Raw genomic sequence first — 26,704 nt, 5'->3', positions numbered from 1 at the left:
CAAACACAAAGAAATATACCAATATGGCTGAATCTTGGTGTGCGTTCTTTCCAAGGATTCTACTAACTATACATGACCTCGATATGCGCCGGTGGTGCCATCTCTCTGACTTTGCACGGAATTTTCAAACGCCCCTCGTAAAGTTATGATGCCACAAAGGCGTAGAGAAACAACTTAAGGAATTGAAAATAAAAGAGTCACCAGACCCTGATGGAATTCCAATTTGGTTTTTCAAAAAATACACTACGGTATTAGCCCCTTTCTTAGCTCTGGAAAAAAGCTTATCCAGAATCTCTCACCCAAACAAAGTGCCAAGCGACTGTGACAAAGCGCAGGTGACGCCTGTGTAGAAGAAGGGTAAAACAACGGATCCGGAAAACTACGGACCGATTTCCCTAACATCGATCTGCTGCTGGATCTGGAGGATACCAGATGACTTACACAAAATTTCCAGTTGGTGTGATAGGCACGAAAAACAAATCCATAATGTTCGGATACAGCATTAGCAGTGTCCTGCTTGACACAGTCACGTCATTTAAATTACTGAGCGTAACGTTGCGAAGTGGTATGAAGTGGAGCGAGCGTGTGAAGATAGTGGTAGGTAAGGGAAATGGTCGACTTCCGTTTATTGGGGAGAATTCTAAGAAAATGTGGTTCATCTGTAAAAGAGAGCGCATATAGGACGGTAGTGCGACCTATTCTTGAGAATGTTTGAGATACTACCATTTCGGATTGAAGGAGGACATCGAAAAAATTCAGAGGTGGGCGACTAGATTTTTTACTGGAAGGTGTGAACAAATGGGAATCCCTGAAGGAAAGGCAACGTTCTTTTCGAGGAAAACTACTCAGAAAATTTAAAGTGCTCATGCGGAGACATACAGGAAGTTGTTTTTTGCTCTTTCTATATGCGAGTGGAACAAGAAAGGAAATGACTATTAGTGATACAGGGTACCCTCCGCCACGCGCCATAAGGTGGACTTCGGAATATCGATACAGATCTAGATGCAGATTATGATTATTACTGTTGGTGAATAACGCAACCAGCCACATATACTTTTGAAATGCTTTACTTTATTGTAAACAAAAACATCGAAAGTAAAAGCACATGTGCGAAGCTGAAACTCACACGAACAGTATTATGAAGTGTGCCACAGTGATTTATTTCGAATGTGTACGCTATTTGCATTGCAACGGCTTACACAGTGTCCTGGAAAATATTATGGACAATCACAAGACAAAATGCCGTCCACCGGAACGTATTGCAGGAGTGGACAATACGCTGCTGACCAAAACAATGTAATCGGAAATAATAGTCATCTGAAGATCGGAATGATAGCGCGAAACATGTTGTGGCATGAAGTAAAATATTTCAAAAGTATTGGTGGCTGCTAGCATTGTTCACTAACAACCATTAAAGGCCACAGGGTTCACGAGATACATTAACAATATTATCATTATTAAAACTGTACGCCCATGTGTCACTTTAAAATTGACGATGGCGCAAGTTATAACGGGGAGGGAGGGGGGGGTGTAAACACGGTACCAATCGCGACCGCCTACAGAACTTAGTTTTCGAACCGCTCCTGCCAGTGTAGGCGTTATCATATTCAAGGAATAGCGTTTCCGCATTGACGTCTGTAGGAGCAGTACGGCAGAATTACACCATGGAAATTTGTCTTGTATATGGCTCTTACGTCATATAAAAGGGAAAAATAGCATTCAACAGCCTCTTTGAGGTCATATCACCGGCGAAACGAAGTTTCCGTGCTTTTAGGCATTGGCCTTTCATAGCAGTCAATCTTCCGACCCGGAAGAGAGAGGTTTTGTAGGCGATGATTTCTATTAATTCGGCGTCCAATCGCTTTGTAATGATTTAGAAGCTTTTATCTCTCTCGACCCACGGCAGGGTCATCCTCAGACGGTGGGTATTTGGAACTAGATGAACGCCGGGATCGTGGCGATGTCTTGTAGTCACAGTAGTTATAACCATTGCATTTTAAACTGATACATTATTCTTGTATACCAATGTAAGAAACAATGCTCAAGTTGTTCTGCGGGGTTTCGTCCGTAGTCGCGCATCATCTACCATATTCTACAGTCGCATCGATTATCAGTTTCAGTTATCAAAATGAATTACCACCCTGCAGCGTTGATTTGAAACTTCCTGGAATATTAAAGGTGTATGTCGGCCAGGGACTCGAACCCGGAATGCTTAGAATGTAAGAGAGGGACGTTAGTAGAAGCAAAGGCGCGAGGGCGGGTCGTGATTCTTGTCGGGACTGTTCTTCTGGCAGAGCATTTGGCAAAGGCTAAGATTCCTGGTTCGAATTCCGCTTCGGAGCACACTATTAATCTGTCGTAAGTTTCCACTTTTCCTTACTTTCCACAGTTGTAACGACAGTTCCTCGACTCTGTGAGTCAATGAACTGCATACACGCCGGCCGCGGTGGTCTAGTGGTTCTAGGCGCGCAGTCCGGAACCGCGGGGCTGCTACGGTCGCAGGTTCGAATCCTGCCTCGGGCATGGATGTGTGTGTTGTCCTTAGGTTAGTTAGGCTTAAGTAGTTCTAAGTTCTAGGAGACTGATGACCACAGCAGTTAAGTCCCATAGTGCTCACAGCCATTTGAACCATTTTTTGGACTGCATACACATTAACTGAGGGGTCCCTAGAAACATGCGAAATATGTAGCCGTTCACATGATACAGGGAGCTGCTCTTTGGGGCCTCAACTTTGCTTGGACCAAACACCAACAACTTATCCATGCCTATGTTGACAGGTAAACCCCCACCCGCCCTTACCTCTACGCACCGCTCTCCTCCCTAAGACTGTAATGACAGTCGAAGTCTCTCCGCTCCTCTCCCAACCAGGCGTTGTAAAAGTATGCTTACATACCACCAGCTCCCCACACCCCATGTCCACAAATAACGATGATACAATGCATGAAAGATTTATTTTAGTTCGTAACTTGTCACACAATGGAAGGTTTCATTATAGTATCAACCTCTATGACATAACGATTCACAGCAGTGTTCTTCTATCATGCGTGCTAAGCAAAGCAAGAAATTTCAGCGAGGCCCTTTAGCATTTGAAAAGAGATTCCTTGTAGATGAGAAAATTGAGAATGTGAGTCAAACTGTGAGTAGCCCATATGTACATTAGATGGTATAATGTTCCTCACAAAAACGTAAACAAACTAAACAGGATGAGACACGTAGGGAACTCAAAATAGTTACGTCTTGAAATCACAGTTTTCGATCAAATAATGACAAAAGACTAATAGTGCATCACAACAACAAGGGTAAACAAGATGAAAAGTGGGAAGAAAAAGTTCGGAACATAAAAAGATGCTTATGTTTCGTAAATAGAGTTGCAATGCGAAATCCGGCACGTGACCAGAAGAATGAAACGCAGATGCCAACTAAGAAGCGAGGGACTTTAAGTAATTACTTATTTACATAAAAAAACGAAACGTGGACTGTTCCATAATCTACAAATAATACATATCAAAACAAAATTTTACCGTTCTAGAGAGTACTGACGATGTCCTGAAGTGAAAAAAGACGAAACGTGGCTGAGAGAAATAATATACAGCGCAGGAAGAGAAGGCATTTTTTTTTAACAAATCAAATATTTCAGTGCTTACTGCTGAGGATGGCCACGCAAACAAACTCGAAAAAGTTGTAAAAATTTTCTTGTTTTATATTCACGAATCTACCATGTTCTTTAAAACTGATGAGATGTACCCCATACATCTGACTGCTTCACACTGAATAATGATGGGAATAGAATTTTGATGAAGTGACGAAATTATTAGTCTCTCTCTCTCTCTCTCTCTCTCTCTCTCTCTCTCTCTCTCTCCCACTTATCAGTTCCGTACAGCTCTCGTCCATGTCTATGAGATAAGAAGTGATGTGACGAATTACCACGCGATATTCTGTGCTACAACCCGCTCACTGGAGTATCTCAAAAAGGTCTGAAATTATGAAAGTTATAAATCACTCCAGTTTATGATAGCACATCCTAATAACACAAACAAAATTGAGCTGAAACTACGATTAACAACATGACGAAAAACTAATAAGTTAATGTCAAAGACAAAACTACACGTAAACTGCAGCACCAACCTGTATGAATAGCCACGACGTGACGAGAGCCAACCTGCTGTATTGCCCGTTGAACCGGTAGTGGTATGCGTAGAACGAGAAGTGGTAAAGATAAAAGAACCTGAAAGCAAATAGAAAACAGTGACTGTAGAGCGCAAACCAATTTGAAGTTATCAGGAAATACATCAAACATGCCAAATCAAATCCATTGTCATATTGCTGAAACTATAACTCACAGCATATACACAAGTAATAGAGCCAAAAAAGCACTTCTGATGACATGTTGATTTATACACTATAATGTTAATCTGAAAACTGATGTGTTCTTATAACATTCGCTTAATATCATTATATACTTAAAGTAAGGTGCTAGGCACTTAGCTTCATACATGAGATTTTTACCAGCTGTCAGCTCCAACAGCTCAACATGGCAACTTTCGAAAATGTGGAGGTTTCACATCTAAATAGATACCTTAAGCCTTGGTATATAAATAAATACTTACAATTTGTTATAATTTCTAGGTGACAAATATATGAGACGAACAGATGTCTCCACAATGGGATATCTGATCGTTTTGGGGGCTTGTAAAATGAATTAGACGCTGTGTATTGTGCTGCTTTTTATTCATTAGTTAGTGTTTAATTCCTGGGAAAACGCATAACATAAAGCTACAATTCTGTTTCATAGAGAAACCATTTATAATGGAACCGAGCACTCTTGTGCCGTGGTGTCTGGTGTGCACAGGGCACTTGGTCCTGCCGAGATTCCTTTCCCCTGACCACCAGATGACAGTGATGTTTGTAGCAGGTGCTGCATAACAGATCCCTCCAACATGCAATGCCTCGCATGGCCAGCCATCACAGCTGTAGTGAGTTGGCATGCAAGAGACTTGGGCTTGAAAGTGCTGTGAAGTTCCCTAATAAAGCTGTAATTCCTACCTTCAAGACGCCTCTGAGACGGTCTGTATATATATATATAGTGCATGGCAGATCCAAGTTCAAACGCTAACTTGGATGTGGCATATTGTGGATCTGCATCCCAACATCGCTCTGTACGAGGTGCATTCAAGTTATAAGGCCTCCGATTTTTTTTCTAATTAACTACTCACCCGAAATCGATGAAACTGGCGTTACGTCTCGACGTAATCGCCCTGCAGACGTACACATTTTTCACAACGCTGACACCATGATTCCACCGCAGCGGCAAAGGCCTCTTTAGGAGTCTGTTTTGACCACTGGAGAAGCGCTGAGGCAGCACGGAGGAATCACTTCAAAGTTATTATCACGAAGAAACTGTTGCGTAATGTTAACTCGATGTGCGGATGCGTTGTCTTGGTGAAACAGCACACGCGCAGCCCTTCCCGGACGTTTTTGTTGCAGAGCAGGAAGGAATTTGTTCTTCAAAACATTTTCGTAGGATGCACCTGTTACCGTAGTGCCCTTTAGAAAGCAATGGGTAAGGATTACGCCCTCGCTGTCCCAGAACATGGACACCATCATTTTTTCAGCACTGGCGGTTACCCGAAATTTTTTTGGTGGCGGTGAATCTGTGGGTTTCCATTGAGCTGACTGGCGCTTTGTTTCTGGATTGAAAAATTGCATCCACGTCTCATCCATTGTCACAACCGACGAAAACAAAGTCCCATTCATGCTGTCGTTGCACGTCAACATTGCTTGGCAACATGCAACACGGGCACCCGTGTGGTCGTCCGTCAGCATTCGTGGCACCCACCTGGATGCCACTTTTCGCATTTTCAGGTCGTCATGCAGGATTGTGTGCACAGAACCCACAGTAATGCCAACTCTGGAGGCGATCTGTTCAACAGTCATTAGGCGATCCCCCAAAACAATTCTCTCCACTTTCTCGATCACGTCGTCAGTCCGGCTTGTGCGAGCCCGAGGTTGTTTCGGTTTGTTGTCACACGATGTTCTGCCTTCTGTCGCACCCACGAACGCACTTTCGACACATCCATAACTCCATCACCACATGTCTCCTTCAACTGTCGATGAATTTCAATTGGTTTCACACCACGCAAATTCAGAAAACGAATGATAGCACGCTGTTCAAGTAAGGAAAACGTCGCCATTTGTATTTAAAACAGTTCTCATTCTCGCCGCTGGCGGTAAAATTCCATCTGCCATACGGTGCTGCCATCTCTGGGACGTATTGACAATGAACGCGGCCTCATTTTAAAACAATGCGCATGTTTCTATCTCTTTCCAGTCTGGAGAAAAAAAATCGGAGGCCTTAGAACTTGAATGCACCTCGTACATTGTGCGTGGCAGATCCACCTTGAAACCCTATCCCAGACATGGCATATTGTGGATCTGCCAACCAACATTGTTCCGGATAGAACACGCGGTAGATCCACACTCGAATGCTAACTCAGGTCTATTGTGGGTCCTGGGAACCATCCGCAACACATGCACATACACAAACATGCACAAAACAGAACAAACGCTTTGAAACATACAGAAAACAGAGCTAACGCTTTGCAAATGTGGAATACGTGGGGTGGAGGCGACTGAATGCAATCGAGTACAGTGCTATACTATGCCTCCCGATCACAAAAACAGTGAATTTGCGCGAGGTGTTGGCAGCTGTACTACACTTACAAGCAATTTTAGAACACGGAACGAAAGGCTATGTTATGATCGCATGAGAAGAACTGACATAAAATCGATAGAATTGCGAAAAATGACGGGAGAATACGTATAAATTGAGGGAATATACGGCAAAATGCGTTTGAGGAAGAGCTTTCGTGTCTTCTGGTTAGCACAGAACAATTTGTACATGGGAACAAGTATGCGGCAGCAAGAGGAATCGGAGAAAACGTCGACATGGAAGCGAAGGGAACCTCGGAAACTGTCACTTTTTTCCGTCGAGGCAGTGCTCTACTGTATGTCTATTGAGGTAATAGTGATACATGCGAGTTGACGACTGTATTTCACGCTTTTCATGAAGACAGAAAACCATCTGCCTCTAGACTTGCATGCATCTGCACTAAAGGATAACAGAGAGTGGACGGGGTGATCGATTGAGATGGAGCTGTGAAGAGGTACGATTTAATGGCAGACTGATGATGCATTCTAAGAGAGGGAGATGATGTTGCAGGTCATTTGACCATTTTTTTCTGCTGTTCTGTCAGGATGCATCAGTCACGTGACACGACTCGTATACAACCACGTGTTCTATATGTGGTTGAGAGCATTGTCTACTTGCGAACATTAATGGCAAACCTCTCGGTCATCGGAGGACTACCATCTCACATGTGATGAAACGTGACCATCCTGTTTCATGCTGTTTCGACACAATCCTCTAAACAAACGAAGATTTATGCGATGTACTCCACCCCCTGTCGCATCTTGGGTGTAAGATCGAGACTTCAGCTTCATAACTAAGATGATTCTAAGTTAGCGATAGGTGTTTGTGAGACACTGCAATCCTCGTGTATACATCTGCTTGACAAATTGCTGTTTACAGAGTTAGTGGCGGCACGACTTGTAATTTCACACGTTGGACGCTGCTGCTAAATGCTTATCTGTTTCCTTGTAAGACGTATTCTCCGTTACTAATGATCATTTTATATAGGACTGATGTCTGCTTAGTATAATTTCTTAATTGTGATCAGATATGAACAGTGGACGCTATACATCTCTGGAAATCTATATTGTGCATGAATCACAAAGAGCCAAAGTTTTACGGAAGTAGATTTTTCGTCTTACAGTTCGTTACCTTAGTTCATCGTAGAGAAAACTGCAAGAATATTATAGCCTGTTTTAAGTGCAGAACTGTGTAGCCTTAGAAGTGCATGCGTTTATGTTCTATCTTACCAATACCCTCCAGGTACTAATCCCAAACACTAGAAAAACACTTTAAAATTGATAGCGTAGTTGATTTAGGTAAAATGCTTCGAACTCCATCTGTCTGGAGGTCCATCATGCATAAAATTCACCCATTTCTTGTTCTTCTTAACCATCTGCTATTACATCACAACACTTTCAAATCTGTAACTACAAACCGATAAGGAGTGCTAACCTCCTCGACATGGGCGCATCTCCAGAAATCTTGTGCACTTGGATGGGCGAGGATTCGGCACGCTCCATTCTTTCACGAGATGCGGATTGTAGCTGTCTACTTCTGGCTGGCTGCATATTACATCGGTAACGGTGCTGCTGGGTGAGTTGATCAAAGACAGTACAAGGGGGTCTTTCAGTCTATAATTTTATCCTAAGATTGCGAGAATGCTCTGTGGTTCCCATCAGCATAGAAATAGATCTTACATTAAGCACTATACTGGAGGTGCTACAAATATGTAGAGCACTGTCTGGTATACTTTGATGATTTGAGAATTAACAATGAATGGACGTACTGGACAGTCATCTATCTACATGCGCAATGATACGAAGTAGGTAAGGGGGCGGTTTAGCGATGATACTGGCATTGGGACGCATGTTGTCGCATCATTGGTCAGTGTTGAAACTACTGTAAAACTGCTAACATTGTTCGCACTATCAACTGTGATATTTATTAATACAGTATATCGACAGTGTCTTTTCCATCCCATCTGTCCACTGGTACGCTGTTGGTTACCACATAATGACTGACTATCATCATTTGTTTGAGATGAGAAAGAGTTTTGGTGGAGGGGCAACACCATCTGGGGATGGCTAGCACCGAAACAGTGATCACGTACATTACTGAAATAGGAGGAATCAGTCGAAATGGAACGCAGAGCCATCGCTATTCCGTCACTGTGACAGCTGAGTTTAAATGTAGAGGTCGTCGATCACCTTCAGACTGCAGTTTGGAAACACTCCACAATGCTACAAAAATCTTCCAGTTTCCTTATGTTGTAACTGTCTTTTATTTAAAATCATCCAGTGTGTGTGATGTGTTATGGTAGCAGCAGTAACAATATGATTTACTCCATGCGATGTGTAGTTTTCTGTGAGAAGCAATGAATCAGAATGTATTAATGTCCCTTTAGAACCTGACACAGACCTCGTGTTACAGTAAAAAAAAAAATGTTTCAAATTGCACAGGATCACTGCGAGCGTCTCTCGCAACTTACAGTATAGTTTGTGGGATATGGTCATCCTCCTACAGTACAGGCGATGCAACTTTACACTGGTCTGTGCAAAGGATCAATACCTGTATATTTAATACGATCGTCACTTTTGCTCTATGCCTGCACGCAGACTGTATTTGCTTTCGATGTATGGAAGGAGAGAAATGCAGTAAAAATCTCTTGGAGTTCTCTATCAGATGAAGTTAGTGGAGCTTTTATAGTTCATAATTTTTCTATGTTTGATGGTACAGATAATGATGACAGCATGTTGGGGTAATAGACGTGAATGGGCCCTGAGGGACGAGGATCTGCTTCGGACTGCAGTATCCGTATGTAGTTTGGGGATGCACGACAATGCAGAAGCAAAATCCTGTCCTTCTCCCACCTGCCATACTGTCTTTTATACTACCTCGTGTTGCAGGAGCAGGCTTCGTTTGTCTCTGACTTAACATGTCATACACTCTTGGCGGAGCTACGACAATTGTTCCCATTTCTACCGAATGGTCAAAACACGTTCCTGCCGCAGTAATTCACGTCACTCTGTTCCTACACTGGTTGCAGAAGTTGGTGGCCATAGCTCTCCCGACTTCTGCTCAGTTCCGACTTAAATTAGAGTGATCACATGCGTAAAGCTGCAGCAGATATGGTAGCAGTTGCAAGAGACATAGGGACTATATCAAATTTTATTGTCGGTTAGAAAAAGGTGACTTGTTTCGAGATATGAGAGTGCCAGAATATGATTCACTAGTGGCTGTAATCATTAACAAACTTCTCCATCGGATACAACACAGGTATGTGGTTGAATGGAAAGACTTGATTCCAAATCATGGCCATCATTTCTGCTGCAAAGCGTAGCACTAGAGAAGTTAAAGTCTAGTGTACATTTCTTACGACCTCAATCAGCACACCGTCTACCACTGTTTCTGATCCTTCTCAATCAACCAATGCCCATGGGATCCAAGCAGGTATGTGGTTGAATGGAGATACTTCATCCAAATCCCAGACAGCATTTCTAGCGGATAGCATATCACTAGCGATCTGAAAAGCTAATGTACATTTCATACGACCTCAATCAGCACGCCATCTACTACTGTTTCTGATCTTTCTCAATCAGCCATCGCCTATAACCCAGTCGACATATCACCGAAACTTTGAATGGCATCGCAAAGAATGCATTACAAATCCTGGAGAAATATCAAGCGGTGGCGTGAGGGAGTTGCACATACCAGGTTCATACTATGTTCCTTACCCACATCATTTTCTAAATTCTGTGATTTTATCATGATGTTCACCGTCGGTGACGTGTAACTGCACTGTTGGTCTGATAATATACACACCGGCGATCACTGTCTATATTCGGTGCCATGATATTTGTTCGGAAAAACCACTTCATTCTGATTTAATGCCATACCTCGATTTGTAAAGCCGGTATAGATTTTAACATGGATACGTGTGTGCACCTGTAGAACCAAGACTGATTATGATAGAAATATGGTCGTTGCGATCGTGTTTTTTTAACATATGGCTGTTTGTAAGACGATTACTCCTCTCTTTCTAAGACACAGTGGTACCACTCGCAAGGAAAACTTAAGAGACATGTCCACCCAACCTCTGATTTTCTCTTAGTATTATTTCGTATTGCCAGCAATCAGTTATCGACGAAGTATTATACTTTGTAGTAGGGGATGTGTGGTAGGCTCACCTTGAAGATCAGGCTTATAAAGTTTGTGTGTGTGTGTGTGTGTGTGTGTGTGTGTGTGTGTGCGCGCGCGCGCGTTTTCTGACATGTGCAAAGGAATTGACTACGTCCAGTTGTAAGGAAGGTATGTATTTGACGTGGAATACTGTGACAGCAAAGGGGGGAGTATGTCATGTCATAAGAATAGTACCGATATTTCTATTTCCAGAGCCACAGCCGTCAGCAGGGTGTATTTCCCATACTTCGCTCATTGTTGAATGTCATCCAATTGAGACAGCGATTGTAATATTCAACTGTAAGTACAATGATAAAATATATATGTGACAGGTTTCCCATGATGATTATGTCTATGCATGCTTGGCGTGCAGCGCCGATTACCTATGGCGGGAATGATTCACGTTTCTGGCTAACGGTAGGAGCTGTATGAATGTAGACGCTTGTTGGGATGCAGGAATGTAGCCGACTTAACGGTGTCGTCCTCTAGATGGCTGAATAGTGAACTAACACCTAGTACGTGTTGGACAGCTTTCGTGATCGATGGAAATTTGAGATGATTTAATATGGATGTGTGTTTGTGGATTTCTGGTGTTCGGCGTCGCATTTTCATCGATGAAACGCGGATCTGTACTACTCTGGATGGGCGACCTGGTGAGAGGTCCCACCTTCCTAATGTTTAGCAGAGGCACAGCGCTGTTACTCCAGGCATCATGGTGCGGGGAGCGTTTGGACGTAACTGCAGGTCACGACTGTTAGTGGCGGCGTGAATTCTGATGATATCATGGACATCCTATGTCCTCGTGTGTTACCTCTCATGCATCATTATTATGTCGCCATTTTTGTACAATGCTCGCCCACAGAGGCACGCGTCTCCAAGAACTACCTGCCTGATGTTAAAGTATTCCAGTGGCTAGGAAGGAGGTCTGGAGGAGGAGGAGGAGGAGGAGGAGGAGGAGAATAGTGTTTATCGTCCTGTTGACAAAAAGGTAATTAGAGATGAAGCAGCTATTAGGGAAGGATGACGAAGGAAAGTGGCCGTGGCCTTTTGAAGGAACTATCCTGGCGTTTGCTTTAAGCTATTTAGGGAAACCACGGGAAACCTAAATCACGATGGCCGGACGCGGGTTTGAACCGTCGTCCTCCCGAATGCGAGTCGTCCTGATAGAACAAGTGCAGCACCGGTTCGGAAATCACTATGTCCCAGAGCCTGTATCGAGGATATCAAGGACCAGTCACAACAGTTGTAGGCTAGCTTGCCTCCGGCGAGACTACAATGGCTTTATGACACCTTCCCCCACCGAACCAGTACAAGCATCCAGGCCAGACAGGATTGAACATCATACTGGGAAGTGGGCTCACACTCCCAAGTTCTTTGTGAATTTGACACGAAAATTGCAAACACTGAAATAACATCACATAACCGGAGGAGTGGACAGAGGTTCACAAGGCACTCTCTTGTGCTGGAGATGGAGAACTGCCCTAAAGGCGGAAGAATCAGCAATGATCAGCGGCATGAGGATGCCGAAAGCAATGGAAACCACTGCATTAAAGAAACATAACGTTTATCCACAGGGCATGTGGCCTCCAATTGAATGACGAAGAAATTTCTGAGAATGTACGTTTGGAGCACAGTGTTGTATGGTAGTGAAACACGGACTGTGGGAAAACCGGAACAGAGGAGAATCGAAATATTTGAAATATGGTGTCACAGACGAAATATGGTTCAAATGGCTCTGAGCACTATGGGACTTAACAGCTGTGGTCATCAGTCCCCTAGAACTTAGAACTACTTAAACCTAACTAACCTAAGGACAGCACACAGACGAAATATTTGAGATATGGTGTTACAGACGAATGTTAGAATCAGGTGGACTGATAAGGTAAGGAATGAGGAGGTCCTACGCGAAATTGAAGAGAAAAGGAGTATGTGGAAAACACTGACAAGGAAAAGGGATAGGGTGATAGGACATCTGTTAAGACGTAAGGGAATGACTTCCATGGTACTAGAGGGAGCTGTAAAGGGCATAAACTATAGAGGGAGAGACAGATTGGAATACATCCACCAAATAATTGAGGACATAGGTTGCAAATGCTACTCTGAGATGAAGAGGCTGGCACAGGAGAGGAATTCGTGGTGGGCCGCAACAGATCAGTCAAAAGACTGATGACTTAAAAAAAAAAAATCTTCAGCTCGTGAAGTTTCCTTTCGTTTCCAGTTCCCATTCTGGGAGCTTCACTTTTTTTGTCAAGCAGTGTATATTAGAAGCCGAAAAACAGGGGGTGAGAGTACACATTATTTATTGAACGAGTCTCGAATGTTTATGTGGACTTTGTAACGCCAGAAATGCATATCCTCCTATTTCCATCTATTGCACTATTATTTTTTTTCTTTATTTTTGTTACCTGAATATATGACGTTTCTGTGTCTTTATATATTGTAAGATTTGTATATATATATATATATTTATGCATTTATGTCGATGTATAATTGGTTTGTTTCGTAAATATTATTTGTATTTTTACACTGGGTCTTGCCTAGGGAAGACTGCTATCGAACGATTACGTCGATAGGTCGTGTGAAGAATCAAAGTGTGTAGGATCTTTGGTAGTGTTAACTCTGCCGCGTGGAGCGCGGGCAGAGGGAGTCTGGCTGGAGTAGCGAGTGGAGCAGGTGTGTTGTGTGACGCTCCCGCGAGTTGCCGCGCTTTCGGGGTTTGGCAGCATGTAATTGCGCTCGACTTGCGTTGATAGTTTCTGACACGGTGTCGCGGGCGGGAAGCATTAGCTGGCGCACGTCAAGAGCCCGTTTCGCCTGGTGACCGTGTCGAGAGAAGAAGGCGCGCCAACATCCAGCTTCACAACAGCGACGGCCGACAATGAGTGACTGTCGCCACCTCCTCGATCGACGGCTTCAAACCTTCAATCAACCAACAAGGAAGACTGGGAGCACGTAAAGTTTTAGAACTGTATGGCAGACCTCAGCTTTTCAAACTGTACCATTTTCGTAACTATAATTACAGCAACTTAGCGTGAACATTTGTTGCTTATTGTCCCAATTGCATTACCAAGCAGGGTCCCTTCCTTTTCCGGAATGAACCCGAGTGTCGTTGAAATTCAGACGCCAGCATTAAAGTACAATATAATACAATTTCGCTGCTTTAATTTCAAAGTTCAGTTAAAGTATTCAATACAATATTTAGATTACACAAGCACGAATTAAGAGTGCGAGTTTTGTTACCGTATTTTAGCATACCTGTGACTGCAGCTCAGCTTGGTACGTACTAAATTTTACTACTGTTAATTGTTCAGAACCATTTAATTCAAGTTCAGAGTTAAATCCCTTATTTCTAAATTGCGTAGTTTCAACTAGCTTTTGAAATGATTGTTGAGGTAGTCCAAGACTAACCGTATTTTACTGAATTTCGATGTGCTTCAGAAAGAAAGCTCACTATTAACTTCAGTCACTAAATTAACTTTCGATTTTCCTGTTTTATTAATTCTTTTGCTAAATTAAGTCGGAGTGTAGCGAAATTTATTACTTCTGACAAACTTTCAGTTTTTCACACTACACGTGTCAACCTTCAGTTGCCACACTTCTAGTGCTAATTATATGTGTAATAACCTTTATTTTTCAGTTACTATAGTAATTGTCCTTAGGACTGGCGACCGTAATTTCCCCCAAATCTCAAATATCTAATTACCGCTAGTTAATTGTTAACGTAACGGCCGCACATTTACTTTCTTTATTAACTTTACCCCTTTTCAAAATTAATTTCCACCTGTTTCATTAGCAATTTTCCTTTCATTTAGATGTAACCCTTTCCTCCCTCTTTAGCGACAGATTAACTTCGGTGACGATTGCTTTTCCCAAATTTCCATTAGGTACACGCGGTTTAATTTTTCACTGTCATTAAGGTCGATAAGTGAGGGGGAGGTTACACGTGGCGACCTGGTGACAGGACGATCTTCAAATTTGAGGTTGTTCTGGACACGAATTTTGCATTGTGCAAATCTCGTAACAAACTACTGGTTACGAAATGGTCGTTACGTCAGCGATAATAAGTAGTGGGAGTAATCCTAATTGTATTTGAGATTTGTCATTTATATTGAAAATTATTAAAATGAGTGAAGGCAACAATTGCCAAAATTTGGTAGACTTGGATATGGAACAATCGGTCGAACAGTGGGAAACGCGCGCCGCGGTACCCATTGTTCAGGGGCAGGCGGCTAGCATGAAAGACGCGACCGCCGAAACGAAACAAAGAGCAGAAATGGAATTCCAAACTTTAGAAAATGTTTCCGAATCGGAAGTGAAAATCAAATCTGAATCCCTTGATGACGAATATGGGGAAACAATTAAAGAGGAAGCCGCTACGGAAGTAAAACCGGTAGTTTCCGGGAATTTAACTGATTTATTGAATGTTTTGATTAACGAAATCAAGAGTCAATCGGCGGAAATTAAAGCTCTGTCTGCCAAGCAAGAAGATCAGGCTGCCAAGCAAGAAGCTCAGTCTGAAAAAATTGAACGGATGCTAGACAATCAGAACAAAGCTATTAACGTTGTTAACAACAATGTTGGAGTTGTTAACACAAAAGTTGATAAAATCAAAGAAGATATTGTTGTGATCAATACCGAAATCGGTAATCTTAAACAGGAAATGGTAAGCGTTCAGGCGGAAATTGCGAGCATAAATACTCGTTTTAATTCCGAAATTAGCAGAATCGAGAATAAGGTGACGGAACAAATTCAATTAGTGAAAAAAGAAGATCAAAAGAAGGTGGAAACTTTAAAGGCTTTAGTATCGGAAGTAGATGCCAAAGTGACGAAGCAGGCTAATACCTACGAAGAAAAAAAAAAGGGAAGTAGAAACGCTTGCGACAACCACTTGCCAAGTAATTACGAGAGTGTCGGAATTAGAAAAGAAACTTGACGAAAAACAGAGCTATGTGCCAATCTGTGCACATAGTTCGGAATTGTTGACGAAAGAGGAGCGGTTCGACCCCTTGAAAAAAGGCGGTATACACGCGACGGATATCATTAAGAATTGTGAAAGAGTTTTACCCAGATCATGGACTAATGAGAGAAAAATTAATGCGGTTATTGATGTGCTGGCTGGTGATGCCAAGCGTTGGGGCTTAAACCTCAACATTACGAACCTGACTTTTGACGAGTTTAAAAATTTGTTTCTGGCTGAATACTGGTCAGAGCAAAAACAGCAAAGTGTCTGGCGCGAATTTGTCGTATCGAGGCCTTTCGATGCGAATTCGCGCGGTTCGATGAAGGAGTTTTGTCAGGGCTGGATGCGCAAGTTGGAATATTTGCTTGATTGCCGCACGGAATCCGAAGTAGTCTGGGAACTCTACAAAAAGCTTCCAGATGATACAAAACGCTACGTAGGAAGCAATTACAGGACAATAAATGATTTCCTGGAAAGAGTGGAGGACGAGGACAATTGGCGCAATAATCGCGACAGTGGTAGAGGCCGTGGTAACAACAACGGGTACCACAGCAACCACAACAACGATAATCATGGGAATAATGCATACCGCAACCATGGCAGCAATAACAATAATGGTTCGGACCGTAATAACAATCGGTACAATGCAAATAATAACAGGAATGACGGAAACCAGTATCGTACTAACGTGATACGGGCTTCACAGAATAGTAATAACGCCAGAGGGTGTGATCAGCCGCCTCAGCAGCATCCGGGGAGCGTATCTGCTGGGACGAGACAGGGAAACTATTAGCCGCGCCGGTGAGGGGCCGACCGGGCGTGGAGAAATTTTGGCGGCCCAATAACAGGAGAAAACCCAGGTGTCGTCGTTATGAAAATTCCGTGTGGAATAATCAACGGCGGGAGAGTGTGCCAGTGTTAGGAGAAAGGAGTGCGCCCACAAGTAGTAGATCAGCTGTATACACGGCAGTAGAAAATACATTCACTGTCAGTGAGAACAATTTAAGTAGGGTTCCGGAAATCGATTATAGAGTGGCAGCTGTAATACCCACAGCGGAACTGGAGATTGAGTTTAATAATGATTCACAAGTGTTCAGAGAAGATCAAATGTCGGATAAAACGTCCGTCATCGAGCGAGGAGATGCAGAGAGGGATGAGGTCTGGTTAAGGCAGTTCGGTCGCTTATACGACGAACTAGGAGATTATAGGGGCCTGTATGAGAGAAGTGTTTATGGGGAGCGCGGCAGGATTTGCCGCGTCTCGTTCCACAGGAAGGTAGTATTTGTGAAGTGATAGAAAGTTCTGGCCCTAACCGGCAGACTTTACTAGAAATAGTTGATGTTAATGGGGAGCACGAGCAAGATTCGCCGTGTTTCGTCCCGCAAGAGCTGGATGTTGAAGTAGTAACGGAAAGTTCTGGCCCTGGCCGGCAGACTTTACCGAAAGTTATAGTGGTAGAAGTAGCCGACCCATCCGACGCAAAACCCCAGTTAAAACATTGCGAAAGTATTAAGGAGAAAGATTACGAAAATTTTAGTGATAGCCGGACACGATTGGTAGAAAAGCACATAGATTACAGCGTGTATGAGGTTAGAGCTGACGTTATACGGTCAGACAGTAGCAGTGTGGGTTGCACAGACCCTGAGGAAGTAATTGCAGATACTACTGGGCACATTTCTCCAGATAGATTGGCAGATGAGATCAATCTGACCAAAGAGGAATCAACGAAGGTGACAATTAATGAATTGATAACAAAGCAACACTCACTAGTTGACGAGTTACAGGAAAAGGTTTCGATATTGGAGGCGAAGCTACACACTAAGCCTCAGGACAAACGTGTTGAAATTAAAACTGTATGTGAACAGAGGCTGAAAAGGCCGCCAGATAAGCCGAATTTAGGATCAAAGCCGGATGGTTTTTTCTGGAATGACCTGGATATAGACGAGGATTTACTGTGGGAAAATAAAGAAACAGTCGAGGACAAGTGTAGACAGATAGTAGTGTCTGTTAATATGCACGACCTACAACTAAACGTGTTGATTGACACCGGTGCGGAATTGAGTGCTGTATCTGGGAAAATATTTGAGTTACTGAAAGACAGACCCGGCGTCGTAGTTATGCCAGTAACAGGAGTGAAAATTATCGGTGCTACTGGGAAGGCCAGTAAACTGGTCACAAAACAGATTTTTGTCAACTTCGAGATACGTGGGGCACGATTTCAACAAGAGTTTGTCGCCGTGCCAGACTTGACTACGGAAGTAATTATCGGGTTAGATTGGCTATTAAAGTACGGTGCAGTGATTAATTGCGAAAGTAAAACTTCGACATGTACGTCACAAGATAAAACAATAGTAGTTAGCTTTGACGAGGCAGGAGACGGTGTGCATAGGCAATACCAGCCTATACACATTGTTAACTGGCCGGATGACACTGACGTAGGAATGAATTTGAACTACTGTAATGTGAGAAATCTCGGCATTGACAATAGTGTAGAAAGTGAATTGGAAAGTATTGTAGACGGTGTGTCAAACGTAACACACGAACAAAGACGAGGCCGAATTTGTCGTACCTATTGCCATCACAACCATAGGCCATGGGGCAGATATGTAGCAGAATTTGAGAGAATTGTGAACACTTTGAGACATGAATCTACGGGATTTTCTCAAGAGGAAATCCTGTTGGATGGCAGAAGTAAAAGTTTAGTGGAAGAGATCATCAAATTCCCTCCACGGATTGACATTAGTATTGGTGTGAAAAAAGATCGTTTGCGAGAAGTAATGAAGCTAAAAGCCGATGCTCGCATACGTCGTCATGACGCTAAAGCGCGTTTTGCTAAGTTTGCGATCGGAGACTTAGTACTTGTAAAAGCTCATGAGAAATCGAGCGAGATAGACAATGAAATCTCTAAATTTAAGTTTGTTTATAATGGACCATATAAAGTCATTGGTATACCTCACACAAATGCTTATTGCTTAGAGTATCCAAGCTCTGGAAAACGATTAGGTATACGGAATATTGTAGACTTGAAATTGTACCAACCTAGGATCGATTAATACCACACAATGGGTAATTTGTACAGTATGTAAATATAGAGTGTAAGATTTAAGGATGTGCCATGTTACGATGCTTTTGCCTGACCTAGAGGTCATTAAAGAAGTTGTAATTAATAAGTAATTAATTTTGACTAAATGATTTAAGAGTAACTGATTAGTAATCATCTGAAAAATCCAAGCTGCTAGTTTAAGTTTTCAGCTGAGTCACAGTAGATTAAGGAATGTAAATATGATTTTGTAACTTGCTGTAATATTTCATGAATGTGTGTTTTTATTAGTCATTGCCGATGTACTTAGACGCTGTTTTAAGTTTCAGGCTAGTACATGCGTGTGATGATGGACAGTGTTGAGTTATCCACTGTGATAGTGTTTATGGACTCCTTGAGATTACTCGGGAGTGAGTTTTTCCGAAAGAATTCAGTGAAACGGACGTTCTGGAAACGCCGTTACAAGGGCGAGTGAGATCAAGCGTGCCGCACAGGCGGGCGCAACAATACTGGCAAGGCTGAGCCGCTGTCGGCTCTTGTGCTGCTGTCGGCATTCTTTGTACTCGCGAGTACGGAATGTGGAGTTGCTTTTCTTCCCGGACAGCTGATGTGAAAGAATTCTGCTGTCAATATTTATGTTTTTTTCGATCTGCTGTATATTATTTTCTTGTTTAGCGTTAACTGGACATGACGAGAAAATTAATTATGAAAAGGTTACATAAAAATGTGTATTCTATGTAATTAATCATTAGTTTGCGTATTTTGATATACCTGCTTTTTATGACCATGTACTCTGATTAATTTTGCAAATAGTATTCCATTTCTTATAGTGTTACGAATTTTAATGATTTTGGAATAGCTAAAACATTTTCTGTTTTCTATGAATTTTGATATGTTGTCAACCTGTTTTATTTTGTGCAAGATGACAGAGTTGAATAAGATTAGGAGTGTCTCCACTCAATTATTATTGTCTAAAAATTGGTTTATGGTTAATTAGACGAATGCTAAATTTTTTTGATGTTTTGAGCATATGCATTTCCGCTGTTTCTTTTTTGGGACATTTTCTGAGTCTGCTTACGTTACACGAACATCCTCAGACAATGTGGGGCACGTGTAACGCTGGAAATGCATATCCTCCTATTTCCATCTATTGCACTATTATTTTTTTTCTTTATTTTTGTTACCTGAATATATGACGTTTCTGTGTCTTTATATATTGTAATTGTTTTACTGTTTGTATATATATATATTTATGCATTTATGTCGATGTATAATTGGTTTGTTTCGTAAATATTATTTGTATTTTTACACTGGGTCTTGCCTAGGGAAGACTGCTATCGAACGATTACGTCGATAGGTCGTGTGAAGAATCAAAGTGTGTAGGATCTTTGGTAGTGTTAACTCTGCCGCGTGGAGCGCGGGCAGAGGGAGTCTGGCTGGAGTAGCGAGTGGAGCAGGTGTGTTGTGTGACGCTCCCGCGAGTTGCCGCGCTTTCGGGGTTTGGCAGCATGTAATTGCGCTCGACTTGCGATGATAGTTTCTGACACGGTGTCGCGGACGGGAAGCATTAGCTGGCGCACGTCAAGAGCCCGTTTCGCCTGGTGACCGTGTCGAGAGAAGAAGGCGCGCCAACATCCAGCTTCTGCAACAGCGACGGCCGACAATGAGTGACTGTCGCCACCTCCTCGATCGACGGCTTCAAACCTTCAATCAACCAACAAGGAAGACTGGGAGCACGTAAAGTTTTAGAACTGTATGGCAGACCTCAGCTTTTCAAACTGTACCATTTTCGTAACTATAATTACAGCAACTTAGCGTGAACATTTGTTGCTTATTGTCCCAATTGCATTACCAAACAGGGTCCCTTCCTTTTCCGGAATGAACCCGAGTATCGTTGAAATTCAGACGCCAGCATTAAAGTACAATATAATACAATTTCGCTGCTTTAATTTCAAAGTTCAGTTAAAGTATTCAATACAATATTTAGATTACACAAGCACGAATTAAGAGTGCGAGTTTTGTTACCGTATTTTAGCATACCTGTGACTGCAGCTCAGCTTGGTACGTACTAAATTTTACTACTGTTAATTGTTCAGAACCATTTAATTCAAGTTCAGAGTTAAATCCCTTATTTCTAAATTGCGTAGTTTCAACTAGCTTTTGAAATGATTGTTGAGGTAGTCCAAGACTAACCGTATTTTACTGAATTTCGATGTGCTTCAGAAAGAAAGCTCACTATTAACTTCAGTCACTAAATTAACTTTCGATTTTCCTGTTTTATTAATTCTTTTGCTAAATTAAGTCGGAGTGTAGCGAAATTTATTACTTCTGACAAACTTTCAGTTTTTCACACTACACGTGTCAACCTTCAGTTGCCACACTTCTAGTGCTAATTATATGTGTAATAACCTTTATTTTTCAGTTACTATAGTAATTGTCCTTAGGACTGGCGACCGTAATTTCCCCCAAATCTCAAATATCTAATTACCGCTAGTTAATTGTTAACGTAACGGCCGCACATTTACTTTCTTTATTAACTTTACCCCTTTTCAAAATTAATTTCCACCTGTTTCATTAGCAATTTTCCTTTCATTTAGATGTAACCCTTTCCTCCCTCTTTAGCGACAGATTAACTTCGGTGACGATTGCTTTTCCCAAATTTCCATTAGGTACACGCGGTTTAATTTTTCACTGTCATTAAGGTCGATAAGTGAGGGGGAGGTTACAACTTCATTCCTTGTTTTGGTGTAAGAAATTGGTCCCCAAAATTCGTAAAATTATTTCCAAATCACGTTGCATAAGGATATCAGGGGATTAGTACAACACGAAACGTACATTGTAGGATAGAACACTTCCGAAGGAGGAGGGAGAATTAGCACGTCCACGTCGAGGCGTCGGCATTCGGCGCCGCCGTGGCCGGCTTAGGCGTCGGTGTGGAGAGGCGACGCATATCTGCTTCCTCTGGCGCTCTCGGCGCTATTGTGGCGCCGGCGCTAAGACATATGGAGGACACACAAAGGCCGCGCTGGTAAGGCTATACGACGGCCGGGCGGGGCCGGCAGACAGAAAGGAGAGTGGCGGTCACGTTGCCGGGATTACCCCCGCACATCCGTCACACACAAAGGTCGCCCCGCGGCTTTGTCTGCGGCTCGAAGCGCCCAGGGAGAAACCTGCCGGCGCGACGCCTTCTGCTAATGCCTTTGCAAAGGAGTGGTCCACACGGGCGAAGCTTTCTCGTAAGAAACTCCCGTTCCGGCCGACACACACGCGGGGGCGCTTCGCGAGCTCCGCGTCTTGGGGTCGGCCAGGCGCTCGACACTACCACCACACACGACAACACTCGGGAACGACATTCGACGATTCAGCCTTAATCTCAAGTGACAAAGGAAAAACCGTGAAGTGTATCATGATTACCAGGAGTAAAGACCGATTCACAATTGCCGTCAACGAAACGGAAAGGAACGGCAGTCGAAGTCACCGTCAAATTGTGGTGCATTCACACCAAGCGGAACGTCATCACAACGTCACTTGGCTTAACACAGCAGCGAACGGTGAACGTGAGGATATGAGATACCACCTGTAATACAAAAAGTCGGAATAGACGAGGGACAAAACCATGTAAGAAAAAAAGTTGTCTATTTTTACAAAACGGGACTTTCACTACCCTTCACCATAATCCCCACCAATATTTATAAACTTGTCCTAACGACGAACTAGTCCCTTTATACCTGATGCAAAAAAGTCTTTGTCTTGTTGTTTGAGCTACTTTCCACAAATTCTTCCTTTCCATGCTTTGTCTTTAGGGTTCAGGTTAAAAAAAGTGCAACGAAGTTTGATCACTCGTTAAAATCTTGTTTAGAATCTGGTCATCATCCCTTCGAAAGCTTTCCTTCAAGTCTGTACACACTTTGAGCCGTCTGTCGCCCACCATACACTTGTTTCACTGTACTTGAGCTTGTTACTAATAACGTTATGAACTCTACCAACACTTACCGCAACTGCTTTGCTATGTGTTTAATCAAGCCAAGGAGTTGACAGCTTCAACTGGCTGGCCAGTACGTTGATCGTCACTGAGGTTCGATTTTTCTTCAACTGTTCTACGCCTTTATAAGAATATCCACGGTTCATACAACTTTCACCATGTTGTAAAATCATTAGACAAAAGGTTTTCACCGGGTTTACATCGACAAAGAGCCCAAAACTTAACGTTGTTCAATTAACGTGGAAATTTCAAGCAATATTGGATGCAAAATAATTTCATGGAACGGTTGGTAGACGTCACTAGGATAGCAGGTTTAAATGGTTCAAATGGGTCCGAGCACTATGGGATTTAACTGCTGAGGTCATCAGTCCCCTAGAACTTACAACTACTTAAACCTAACTAACCTAAGGACATCACACACATCCATGCCCGAGGCAGGATTCGAACCTGCGACTGTAGCGGTCGCGCGGTTCCAGACTGTAGCGCCTAGAACCGCTCGACCACTACAGCCGGCGGATAACAGGAGAGTCGCGAACGGATCTGGTGTTTTTAAAGTGTGTTTAGTGTATCTAGTTGGGAGTGGGTAAACCTTACTGATCAACGAAGTTCTGTGCGAAAAGCACCGAAAGAATTTGAAAGTGCATTTCTAGGAGCTGGCGTGGGAAGAGGCCTGGACATTTGCCGGTTTCCTAGACGAGTGTCGCAATTTAATGGGCGAATATCCATAGGGAGATGCCGCATAGTAGATCATGCAACCATTACCTAGCTGGAGGTGGTGTTTAACCGAACGAGGCGGACTGTATGAGGTCTAATACAAGAAAAAATTCCTTCCTCCGGTGGAAAGTTCAAGTGTTTTGTTTACCGAGCGAGGTGGCGCAGTGGTTAGCACACTGGAGTCGCATTCGGGAGGACAAAGGTTCAAACCCGCGTCCGGCCATCCTGATTTAGGTTTTTCGTGATTTCACTAAATCGCTTCCCCATCCTTCCCCAATCCGATGCGACAGATGACCTCGCTATTTGGTCCCCTACCCCAAATCAACCTGTTTTATTTATGGATGAGAGTATCGGCGGAGTAGCTGGAACCCAGCTGGAGACGGTTTATTGACTGTTCGCGGTTTTCACTTTCCAATCTTGTTGGTCGCAACCTAGCGTCTATTAAGGCAGTTAGATTTGTAAAAGCCATCGATTAGTAGGATTAAAGGCAATTTAATCTTGTACCCCGGGTCAAAGCGAAGCTGCCAACCCTTATTTAGACTGATTTAACAGTCTAGCATCGCAGAGAATTGACCCGGGTACTCTAATAAAGGTTTCCGAGTTAATGTGCGCAGCCATATCGTCGCGCAATTTGTCTGGTGCGCCGACAACCAAGTGCTGTGTTCATTCTGACCACGGCCGCGAGTGGGACTTCGTGCGATCCCACGATACGTCCGAGGACAAACGTAAAAGATCGTTTCAAGCCTGCGGGTTTGGAAACGATAATTCACAAAGGGACGCATTTAGAGTCTGGTCGCTGTAATGTGGGTTATTTCGGATGTTATTTTTGAAGTTTTCTAGGCGTAACTAATATTCCATGAGGTTCCGAAAATGCACATGGATCACGTCAACATCTTGTAACGATATTTTGGTTAACAGCCATTCAGCCATCTTCTGGTTAGTCCTACAATGGAGACTGCTGGTGCATGTCGCTGACTTTACACTAAAAACTGGCGGGGTGAAATGAAATGAGCGTACGACACAGGTAGAGTGTAAATAACAATCGCTGCCTGTCACAATAGAAAGTGATTTTATTGAACTCACAACTGGTTTCGGGCTAATGCTGATCTTTAGATGGTTTTACACTCTATTACATGTTTCAAGGTTCATTGTTGGAGATCATTGTTTAAATTAAAAACAAATAATGTAATGAAGACTAAACAGATAGAACTGAAACACTTTGTAGTTACTAAGCGACATGCGTTATAAAAATTACAGTATTTAAATAATCTGGGATATCCATTACGTTGCCACATTACATTTATCGCATTGTTAACAGAAATATCTCGATTTTTTACACATTATCTTTATATTATACACCACAGAAAATATTGGTACTTCCATGTTACGCATTTTGGTACACTACTGTATGTTCTGCCTTTTGATGCGCTACTGGATCTAAGTAGTCATCATCACATTATTTGCATTTTATTTAAACAGTGATCTCCAAGAGTGAGCAGCGAAACAATTGTATGCAAAACCACCTGAAGATGGGTACAAGCCCGAAACCAGTCGCGTTAAATGAAATCGTTTTCTATTGTGACTGGTAGCGGTTATTATTCTTCACTCTACAAAGGAACAACCACGGGGTTCAATTTCATCCATTTTGGATAAAACTCACGTATGGTACAAGTGTTTCTATCTGAAGCCACTTAGCGACTTGCGCGTCTTTGTGGGGAGGACGAGCTATGATTATTAGGACAAAAGAAACAGCAAGTTGTGAATAAGTTTTCGTTGCCTGATCGCCCTTTTTCCAATATTATCCCATCTGAGGCGTGCAAGCATGTGCGGAACATTGATATTCCACGCACTTACGCTTTCGAACTGCATGCCCGCAGAGTTAAAATTCAGTGGCCAAACTATCCAACTTCATCCATAGTGTCCTGTGGAAAGACAGCTATTGCTGACTAACTGGGCTGCAGAAGAAGTGTGTCGCGACCATGTTCCACGCACCTTTTATGAAGTGTGACTTAAATCTTTGTGACATTGGCATGGTAATCTGTACGCTCTAACCCTTCGCTAAATCACTTTTTACCCAGTCAACAAGAACAAAGTCTCTGAACGTGATCGGAAGATTAACATACTGTTTCTATGCGATTCGGCCAAATTTAAATGAAATGTTGCCCCATATGCGACGAAAACCCCGCCAAATGTCGAGTCTAGTGACAATTACTACTACTACTACTACTACTCCTTTGGCCACTGAGTTTAACTCCGTTGACCAGCGATTGGACAGAGGGTGTGCATGGATTGTCATCCTCACACGTGTCCCTGTGCGCCTCAGATACTACAACATTTGACAGAGGGCGCTAAATTCAACACAGGGCCGGTCATGAAAGAGAAACTTACGCGTACGAAAGTCTGGTAATAAGTCCTTGGCTTTTCCTACTTAAAATGAATGTACATTAATTCTGTTGTTTAGGCATAAAATCTTCTTCTTTACGTTATGTGTGCTGGTAATTGCGTAACAGTAACAATGGCTTTAATTTTTCTGTGCACATCTGAAGCGAAGATGGCGCCAGAAAATAGATATTTAATAGTGAAAGACAGTCGTGCTGTGATAAACTGTTTTTAAAGCGGACCCGTACAAATTTACGATGGTATATCTGGAACATTTGGTGGTTAACTGCCTTTGCTACTCCAGTATCAAGAATTGAGTTGCTGCGTTTAAAATTGGGCATTTCAGGACTGAAAATTAACGTCCGATGGCCAGCTCATGTCACAGTTCCCAAAATCGTGAAGACTGTTCACTCATTGACCCTGGATGATTCGAGGATACCTGCTAAAAAGACAGTAGAGACCCTGGACATATCCCAAGGTTGTGTGGTACACATCATTCATGAGATTTTGGACATACGAAAGATCCTAGCCAAATGGCTTCGCAAATGATTCAACGCAAACCAAAACCTGAATGAGTGTCTACTTCACGTTCCATTTTCGTCCACTTTCCACGGGATCGCGTGGGGTTTTTGGATCGTCACCACTGATCAAACACGGATATCCACTTATGATCCAGTGTCCAGAGAATGGAGACACAGTGGTTATCCACGGTGAAAGTAGTTCAAAACACAAAGATCAGCATGTAAACTGTTCGCATTC

General features: G+C 42.7%; 1 protein-coding gene across 6 annotated transcripts in view; it reads right to left on the bottom strand.

The window, feature by feature from the left end:
- The window catches only part of LOC126088514 (membralin), a 551,852-nt gene that overhangs the window by 71,368 nt on the left and 453,780 nt on the right, over positions 1-26,704 (bottom strand). For all 6 annotated transcript variants that reach the window (XM_049906664.1, XM_049906661.1, XM_049906663.1 and 3 more), the window contains one exon: positions 4,126-4,225. In XM_049906664.1, the coding sequence (XP_049762621.1) occupies positions 4,126-4,225 (100 nt within the window). The remainder of the gene's footprint in view (positions 1-4,125; positions 4,226-26,704) is intronic.

This window comes from Schistocerca cancellata, chromosome 6, assembly GCF_023864275.1.
Source record: "Schistocerca cancellata isolate TAMUIC-IGC-003103 chromosome 6, iqSchCanc2.1, whole genome shotgun sequence".
NCBI classification, from domain to species: domain Eukaryota; kingdom Metazoa; phylum Arthropoda; class Insecta; order Orthoptera; family Acrididae; genus Schistocerca; species Schistocerca cancellata.
The sequence above is the reverse complement of the archived record's forward strand: the minus strand, read 5'-3'. Positions and strand labels throughout refer to the sequence as shown.